We start from the raw sequence: 10,037 nt of genomic DNA on the forward strand, positions 1-10,037 counted from the left end.
AGGAGTTACCAAGTGAAGAAGGGAAAGGTCCCATGAAATCCACCCCCCAAACATCAAAGATCTCCAACTCTAGAATGTTGGTGAGCGGTAATTCATGCCTTTTTGAGATGTTGCCAACCCTTTGACACCGATCGCAAGCTTTAACAAAGCTCCAAACATCTTTGAACATTGTGGGCCACCACAATCCACATGATAAGATCTTGGCAACGGTCTTGTCGGAGCCCATATGTCCTCCAAAAGGGGATGAATGACATTTCTCTATGACACTTGCTATCTCATCATCGGGAAGGCATCTTCGGTATAAACCATCCTCCCCCTGTTTGAACAAAAGTGGGTCCTCCCACGCATAAAACTTAGAATCATGGAGAAACCCCCTTCGTTGTTGCTATGTAAACTCAAAAGGAATAATCCCACAAGCCAAGTAGTTCGCCATGTCGGCAAACCATGGGGTATCAAGGGCTTTGATGGAGTATAGGAGATCATCCTTTAAGCTATCATCAATGGGAATCTCATGGGAGGGGGAGTCTTCAATCAAAGGTAACCGTGAAAGGTGGTCGGCCACCAAGTTTTCCGTTCCCTTCTTGTCTCTAATCTCAATATCAAATTCTTGGAGGAGCAAGATCCATCTAATCAATCGCGGCTTCGCATCCTTCTTGGACATAAGATATTTGATTGCCGAGTGGTCTGTGTACACTACCACTTTGGAGCACACAAGATAAGGCCAAAACTTATCAAAGGCAAACACAACCGCTAACAACACTTTTTCCGTTGTGGCGTAGTTCTTTTGAGCCGAATCAAGTGTCTTGCTCGCATAGTGAACAACATGAAGCTTTTCCCTCTTTTCTTTGCCCTAAAACGGCTCCCACTGCATAATCACTAGCATCACACATTAGTTCAAAAGTCAAGCTCCAATCCGGAGCTTGCACAATGGGGGGAAATAAGGGCATGCTTTAAAGTCTCAAAAGCGTTCATGCAACATCATCAAAAAACAAACTCGTAATCTTTTTGCAAGAGGCTAGATAGGGGCCTAGCAATCTTAGAGAAGTCTTTTATGAAACCGGCGATAGAAACCTGCATGACCCAAAAAAGAACGCACCCCTTTCACCGTAGTAGGTGGGGGTAACTTCTCTATGACCTCAATCTTGGCCCTATCTACCTCAATTTCCTTGTGGGAAATCTTGTGTCCCAACACAATGCCATCCTCAACCATGAAGTGACACTTCTCCCAATTAAGCACTAGATTCATCTTTTGACATCTTTGAAGCACATTTTTCAAGTTCTTGAGACAATCGTCAAAAGATGAACCTACCACGGAGAAGTCATCCATGAATACCTCAATGGTGTCTTCCAACATGTCAGAAAAGATGGCGGCCATACATCTCTTGAATGTAGAGGGCGCATTGCACAAGCCAAATGGCATCCTTCGATAAGCAAAGGTACCAAATGGACAAGTGAATGTAGTCCTTTCTTGGTCATCGGGGTGGATGGGAATTTGAAAGAACCCCGAATAACCATCAAGGAAACAAAATGGGAATGACCCGCCAACCTTTCCAACATTTGATCTATAAAAGGGATGGGAAATGATCTTTCCAGGTGCCTTTATTCAATCTCCGGTAATCAATGCACATACGCCACCCGGTCACCGATCTAGTAGAGATTAGCTCTCCCTTTTCATTGGTGATGACGGTCATGCCTCCCTTTTTAGGGACCACATGGACGGGACAAACCCACCGGCTATCGGAGATAGGGTAGATTATCCCCGCCTCAAGGAGTTTCAAGACCTCCTTTTTGACCACTTCCTTCATATTGGGATTCAACCTTCTTTGAGGCTCAATAGAAGAAGCATGATCGTCATCAAGATGAATTCTATGCATGACATAGGTAGGACTTACCCCTTGAGATCTTCAATGCTATACCCAATGGCACTTCTATGTTCCCGAAGGACATCAAGAAGTTGAGTAAGTTGAGTGCCTTCAAGCATGCATTGACCATCACCGGGTAAGTCTCACCCTCACCAAGAAATGCATATTTTAAAGAAGGGGGAAGGGGTTTCAACTCTACCTTGGGAGGAGGCTTAGAACTCTCCTCCTTAGGTGAAGGCACCTCAAGGGCTTCGATCTTCTCCTTAGCGCAATAGGTTGGAGAGGCATCCATGGCAAGCTTGAAGTTCTTCCCTTCCTCATTATCCTCCAAATCCTCGCCCAAAAGTACATCTTCCAAAGGGTCCTTCTTATTCCTCATACCCTTCAAACTCAAGACCTCCTCATCAAAACTATCTATCCTCTTCACTTCTTCCATGATTGGAGACTTCATTGATTGCTTGAAGGCAAACTCCATGCTCTCATCTCCTACCCTTAATGTAAGAACATCACGTTTCATATCAACAAGAACCCCGACCGTTTTAAGAAAGGCCTCCCAAGTATAAGAGGACTTGGGAGTCTTCCTCCATCTCCATAACCACAAAGTCACAAGGGATGAAGACCCTTCCAACTTGGACCGGCACATCCTCCAACTCTCCAATGGAACCTTCACCGATCTATCGGCGAGTTGAATGACCCTCCTTGTAGGCTTGAGTTCAAAATTAAGTTGCTTAGCTATGGACAAGGGCATCAAACTCACACTCGCCCCCAAATCCGCCAAGGCCCTCTTGGGCTCCAAGTCCCAATCTTCACAAAGAATAGAAAATGACCCCGGATCTTCAAGCTTCTTGGGGAGCTTGTTTTGAAGTACGGCACTAACTTGGCGGTCAAAGCAATAGTAGCACTTTCCTCGAGCTTGGTCTTATTGGAGGGAGCTCCTTAAGAAACTTGGCATAAGTGGGCATTTGAGACATGGCTTGGAGGAAAGGGATATGCACTTAAGTCCTTTCATGACTTCCAAGAACTTCATGAATTTGTCATTGAGTTGTTTCTTAGCTAACCTTTGAGGAAAAGGAACCGGAGGCACATAAGCCTTGGGTGCGCTTGACTAGCCTCGTTGGTTGCTCATGAACTTCTTTCTCTTGGCTCGGTACAACATCACTTTCATCCTCCACTATTACCTCTTCAAGAAGCTTCTCAACCTCCTTCACTCCCCTTTTCTCAACTTCGGCTTTCATTCACCTCACTAGGCATCTTAGGCCCCTCATAATTTGCTCCGATCTCAAAGTAATGGCCTTGGCATGCTCGTGAATCACGGGTTGGCTTGGAAATTAGTAGAAGAAGAAGTGGTGTTGCTTACTTGTTGGGCAATTTGAGCAAGTTGGGTCTCAATCATTTTGTTGTGAGCTTGCATTTGTTGAAGGAAGAGTGAATATCCCAAATTTCTTATCATTATCGGCATTGGTCTTGGTTTGTTGGGCAAGGAAAAGTTGAAGTGTAGACTCAAGTGATGAAGGCTTTGGTGGGTTAGGCTCAAAGGGTGGTCTTTGTTGTGGTTGGTTGAAACCGGGTGGTCGAAAGTTGGATGTATGGTTGTTGTGATTTTGTGGTGGAGGGTGTTTCCATGATCCTTGAGAGGGTTGTTCCACCTCCTTGGTTGTTGAAGTTTGAAGGCCCCTCTTGCCTTGCACCAACCCATGCACATGTTCCGTAGATCCTCCACAATAAGAGCTTGCATGATCGGTGCCCCCACAAATTTCCAAGAGAAAGCTTGGGAAGGTGGTGGCTTGGGGATGCCAAGTTCACCTTCTCAGTTTCTTAGCTAGAGTGTCTAGCTTGGCATGGATATGATCCATAGCATCTACATCATACTTCCCTTTGCCACTAGCCTTCTTGCTTGTAGACCTTGTGTTCCCCAAGAGTAATGCCTCACAACCTCCTCTATGGTGGGCTCAATGTTATCAACCGGTAGTTTGGTGAGTTGACCCCCCGCTCCGGAGTCAAGACTAGCTCTAGTCATGGGAAGCAACCCATCATAGAAACTTTGCATCAACATCCATTGACTATACCCATGGTGCGGACACGACTTCGGAGGTCTTTGAACCTATCCCATGCCTCATTCAAACTCTCATCCTCATCTTGTATGAAATTAGAAATCTTTTTCCTAGCCTTGGAAGTCTTCTCTTGGGAATAGAACTCATCAACAAAAGCCGCCGTTACTTGTGCCCAAGTAGTCAAGGAATCGGGGGAGAGACTGTAACCACTTCTTGGCCTTCCCGTAGAGAGAAGTGAAAAAGATTAAGCCTCACGAACTCTTGATTAACATTATTTTGCTTGACCGTGGCACAAAGCTCAAGAAAGTTCGCAAATGGTCAAGTGGACACTATGAGTAAAATCCTCCATAAGGTCTTGCTTGATCATTCTAATCAAGTGTGGAGAGAACTCAAAGTTAGCGGTTGTTGCCGGCCCCGTATCCCACTTTTGAGCTAAATGCTTCGGGGTGACCATAGTCCCTCAAAGCTCTTGGAGGGGTGGACCTCCGCCATGATACTAGAAGTAGAAGAACGGATTGATCTTCCTCAAATACCTCCCCCGGTTGCTCCTCACTAGTAGCTAGCACCCTTGGTTCCCGAAAAATCCTCCTCAACTCCGTAAAGTGCCCTCAAGATTGTGGTCGATTGGAAGCAAATGATCTTCGTAACCTTCTTGACATGCAAAACACAAAAGCTAAAGGGAAAGATTAGCAACACAAGGTTTACCACCAAGTAGCAAGCAACCAATCGGTAACCAAAGAAAATAAAAATAGAAAAGGGAGGGGAATAGAGTTGACTTAGACTCAAAATCACAATTCAATGCAATGTAATCCGTTGCTTCCCCGGCAACGGCGCCAAATTTGACGCGTCGTTGCACGTGCCAAATTAAATACCTAACTTAGCCTAATATAGGTAAGAAAGGGTCGAATCCACAAGGAAGCAAAGATTAATCATAATGGTTATGCGAGCTAAGCCTATTTTTGGGGTTTTTGAATTAGTGAACAACTAAGAAATTAGGAACTAAGAAACTAACAAATAGACTAAATAATTCGAATTAAACTATATTAAGAGGACACTAGGGATAGGGGATTCACAGCTAACAAATAATAACCAAATTGTCAAGCCAAGGGGATTATTAGGGTCGATTAGGGGACTAAGTCACTCAAACATTCCCTAATTACTCTCTCGAGCTAATTAAGGGCTTAATCAACCGATTTTACCTATTCTCATGGTAAAATCAATTAATCAAGCATTTCCACAACTCATAGCGACCCAAATAAGGTCCTAGGGAGTCAATCACCTATTTTCATGGTGAAACCAACCTAAACTTAGTAAGTCTATCTAAGGTTTCATTTCTCAATCCTTCACCTTAGATTTCCACAACAAGCTCAAATGGTGTCAATCAAATAAACAAGGCAATCAAATTAGCTAGACAACACAATCTCACCCAAATCACACCCCAAGCTTAACTTTCAAGGCCAACACATGATTAACAAGGTCATCCCCTCCCCCTAGCTACTAATCTACTCACTAGCCATGGAAATGAATAAATAAAAAGCTTGAAGCATCAATGGTGAAGTAACAATGGTGAAAATCATATCTAATAAGTTAATCATCAACTAATTACTACTAATCAATACTAAAACAAGTTTAGAAGTTAATAAAGAGAAGAGATAGAAGAAATACTCAAAGATGGATGAAAATCAAATGCAAAACTCCATTGAAATAGCTTCAATAACCCACATTCAAAAGTTTAGATATAGTTTCTCTCTCTAAGTTCTACTTCTCTCTCTAAAAACTCTCTCTCATTAGAACTAATTAATTCCGAAATTAAAAGCTTAGTATTAGAATTATTACAAAATTGGTTTTATACCCCGTAAAAATAAGGGAAAAGTTGTAAAAGACGAAACAAAAAAAATCAAAAAATCTAGACGTTGAAGCGCCCGCTCCTGCCAATATAGAGCCCCCGCTCCTGCACCGCTCCTGGGCCGCTCCAAGCTTCTGCCAACAATGGGAAATTTCGGCAACGGAGCGCCTGCTCCTACTAACATGGAGCGCCCAATCCAAAATTTAGCCTAAACATTATTGCCCTTACTCTTCCCCTTCATTACTCTCCTATTCAAAAATCACACAAAATAACCTAACTGGCCCATAATGGTGATACATAATGATCAAGCACATGAGAGCATTAGTTAAGAGGGATTAAGATTCGGTTCTAAAAGGAACTAAAGAAACTCACCCAGTTTATTTTACGATAAACAACCACTACTTTCACAACCTAACAATCACCAAACAAATCTAAGACATGGTGAAACAACTTGTCCTACAACCTACTTCACGAGCTTAGTTCTCACCTCAATGGATGACAAGCTAACAACAAAGTTTTTTGATAAACAAAACCAAACCCGATTTTTGACTGAAAACACACACTTGTTTTCAAATAGAAAGAACTCTCTGGTTTTTCATTAATCAAAGCTGAAATTTTACAAGAAAGCATATAAGTACAACATGTCAAAAATTCATGTCCAACAAAAGATTTAAAATACTATTGAAATAAGCTAAAAGTTAGAAGAGCTGCTGAACTCGATTTTAAAACCTTTTTCCATTTTTCTGCAATTATATCATGATTAGCCGATTCAACATCCACGAAACCAATAGGAGGGTTTTGAAGACTTGAATATATTTGCATCCATAGGTCACACGTCCCAAAATATGGAGACATGGTTGTTGTACACCCATTTCTTCTTCTGCCTTTTTTCAGCAGCCTTGTGGAGTTTTCTTCTTTCTTCAAGCTTAAGAAAGCTTTTCAGTGGCTCTTTAACAAGCAAGCTGCTTCATGATTGGTAAGCAACTAGTTTGAGCGCATAGGTGACTAAGCACCTTACAAAAATTCAGAAGAAAAGCTGAACAAAAACGTTACATAAGTGGTTCTAAATATCGGCTAAGTAACTAACATTATTTAACTAACACTATATGATACTTAGCGCTAATCAAACCTAAAAACTGAACTTCTAATGCATTATTCTCATTTTTTACAAGGAGATTGATAATAGGATTAATGGATCTAGATGCTCTTGCATCATTCTCTCCCACTTGGAAAGAATCTTCTTGTGAATCAAAGTCTTCATCTACGAATGGAGCTAAATCACTAATGTTGAATGTTGCTGAAATGTTACCAATTTCACTAGGTAAATCAATCTTGTAAGTGTTGTTGTTGATTTTCTCCAACACCTTGAAACGACCATCACTGTTAGGCATGAACTTGTTCTTTCTTCTTGATGGAAATCGTTCCTTCCTTAGGTGTAACCACACTAGACCTCCTGGTTTGTAGATCACTTCTTTTAGGTTCTTGTTTGCTCTAATCTTGTAGGCTTTATTCACCTTCTCAATTATGGTTTTGATTTGTTTATGTAGCTTCTTCATCTCTTTGGGCTTCACCTCAGCTTCTTGACTATTATGTATGTCAATAGGAAAAAAAAAGTAAATCAATAGGACTTAAATTTTTAATCCCATAATTTACCTCGAATGGTGAGTGTTTTATAGCATAAGTTGGAGATCTATTGTAAGCTAACTCCGCATGAACTAACTTTAGATCCTAACAAGGTTGTTAAGGTCCTATTTGTCACCTTTGTTTGGCAATCAGTTTGAGGATGAGATGTGGTACTAAAGAGGAGCTTAGGACCTAGCATCTTCTACAAAGTCTTCCAAAAATAGCTTAAGAACTTCACGTCCTTATCTGAAACAATAGACCTAGGAACACCACATAAAGACGTATAACATCTTTGAAGAACAAATAATCAACAACATTAATAACATCATCAATTTTGTTACAAGGAAAAATAAAATAAGCCATTTTAGAGAATAAATCCATGACCACCATGATTGCATCCTTGCCTCTTTGAGTTCTAGGCAAAGCTACAATGAAATCCATACTAACATATTCCCATGGTTGATTTGGGACTAGAATGGGCGTATAGAGACCTTGATGAAAGGTACTTTTAGCCTTTTAACATGTAGATAACGAGCAAGAACTTCATAAACATCACTAGATAGCTTGGGTTAATAAAAGTGCTCTTGGAGCACGTCTACTGTTTTATTAATGCCAAAATGACCAGCTAGTCCTCCTCCATGCACTTCACTTATCAATAGCTCCCTTAGGGAACACCTTGGAACGCATAACTTATTGTTCTTGAAAAGAAAGCCATCTTGCAATGAATAGGTACCAAACCCACCTTTTTTGATGATTGGAGAGAAATTCAGATCTTCCAAATACAACTTTTTAAGATATGAAAATCCAAAAACTCGTGCCTCCATAAGAGAAAGCATTGAATGCCTCCTTCATAATGCATCTACAATAATGTTAGAAACTCCATTTTTATATTTTAAAACAAAATTACAAGATTGGAGAAATTCAATCCATTTAGCATGTCTTGGATTGAGCTTATGTTGGCCATTGATGTATTCTAGAGCTTGGTGATCCGAATGCAACACGAACTGAGTTGGTCTCAATAACGAGTCCAATTCTCCAAAGCTCAAACCATAGCATATGACTCCTTGTCATAAGTGATATAGTTGATTCTTGAATTATTAAGCTTCTCACTAAAGTAGGCAGTCCGACGCACACCTTGAGTAAGAACCGCTTCGATTCCAACTCCACTTGCATCACATTCAACTTCGAACACTTGATTCAAATCTGGAATGGCTAGGATAGGTGCTTCACTTAGCTTGTTTTTAAGGGCTTTAAAAGCTCCTTGGGTGGCTGGTGTCCAAGTAAATGACTCCTTCTTGATGCACTCAGTTAATGGAGCTAACAAGGTGCTAAAATCTTTGATGAACCTCCTATAAAGTGAAGCTAAACCATGAAAACATCTCACCTCTGTGACATTCTTACGCGTAGGCCATGGTTTGATTGCCTCCACCTTGGCTTCATCCATAGCTATTCCATCTTTGGAGATAATAAACCCCAAAGTTGAAACACTAGGAGTGAAAAACTCGCACTTCTCCATCTTGGCATATAGCTTCTTTTCCCTCAATTTGAGAAAAACCTTTCTCAAATGTTACAAATGTTACTGTTCATCTTTACTATACACAAGATATCATCATAATAGACTACAATAAATAGTCTAATGAAGGGCATCAATACCCCGTGTATAAGTCTCATGAATGTGTTAGGAGCATTAGTTAAACCAAAGGGATCACACACCATTCAAACAAGCCTCATATGGTTTTAAAAGCTGTTTCCACTCATCGCCCCCTTTAATTCTAATTGGGTGATAACCACTCCTTAAATTAATTTTAGAAAAGATTTTGGAACCATGTAGCTCATCTAACAAATTGTCAAGTCCAGGGATAGGATACTTATACTTAACTGTGATATTGTTAATGGCTCTATAATCAACACACATCCTCATAGTTCCAGTTTTCTTTGGCACTAAAGAACCAGTATAGCATATGGACTTAAACTTTCCCTCATGAATTCTTTAGCCAAAAGTTCATTCACTTGCTTTTGTAACTCTTTAGCTTGTTCAGAATTACATCTATAGGTTAGTTTATTCGGTAATGGGGCTCCAGGAATAAGATCAATTTGGTGTTCAATCCCCTTAAGAGGTGGTAAACCATTCGACAAATCATTAGGGAAAACGTCCCTAAACTCCTTCACTAATGGTTTTATTCTTTCACGAGTTTCAGTCACAACTACTTCATTTTCATCCAAAATCTACAACAAATACATGGTTTTACCCTTTTCAATAGCTTTTTCAATTTATGGTTTAGAAAGGATTAAGGTTTTTTTGGTGCTGGTTTATTGTTTAAAAGTAGGTTCCGCTTTTTTTTGGTGCTAGTGTATGTGTTTGGTTTTGATGGGTTAAGAACAATCTTTTTCATAAAGAAATAAGTGTTAGTTTTTCCATTATGAATATTTCTTTATCAGGTTGTTAAAGCCTTCCTAATAACAAATGACATGCATCCATAGGTAATATATCACACAACACTTCATCTTTGTAAGAATCGCCGAAAGAAAAGCTAACTAAAGCTTGTTTAGTTACCTCAACATTGATGCCATTATTAAGCCAATAAAGCTTATATGGCTTGGATGATTGAAAGGGTGACGGTTAAGCTTTTCCACCATGGTTGTAGATGCCACTTT

The 10,037-nt window shown here is 40.3% G+C and overlaps 1 protein-coding gene and 1 non-coding gene across 2 annotated transcripts; one reads left to right on the forward strand and one right to left on the reverse strand.

Moving 5' to 3' along the window:
- The first annotated feature begins 3,924 nt into the window (after window positions 1-3,924).
- Window positions 3,925-4,030, forward strand: LOC125499170 (small nucleolar RNA R71). Its single transcript, XR_007275888.2, has one exon. It is a non-coding gene; the product is annotated as a small nucleolar RNA R71 (small nucleolar RNA).
- A 4,394-nt stretch (window positions 4,031-8,424) lies between these two features.
- LOC109135211 (uncharacterized mitochondrial protein AtMg00860-like) lies at window positions 8,425-8,898 on the reverse strand. The gene has a single exon (XM_019249932.2). The coding sequence runs from the start codon at window positions 8,896-8,898 to the stop codon at window positions 8,425-8,427; it is 474 nt and encodes a 157-aa protein (XP_019105477.2).
- Window positions 8,899-10,037: the final 1,139 nt, after the last annotated feature.

This window comes from Beta vulgaris, chromosome 6 (assembly GCF_026745355.1).
Source record: "Beta vulgaris subsp. vulgaris cultivar EL10 chromosome 6, EL10.2, whole genome shotgun sequence".
Classification (NCBI taxonomy): domain Eukaryota; kingdom Viridiplantae; phylum Streptophyta; class Magnoliopsida; order Caryophyllales; family Amaranthaceae; genus Beta; species Beta vulgaris.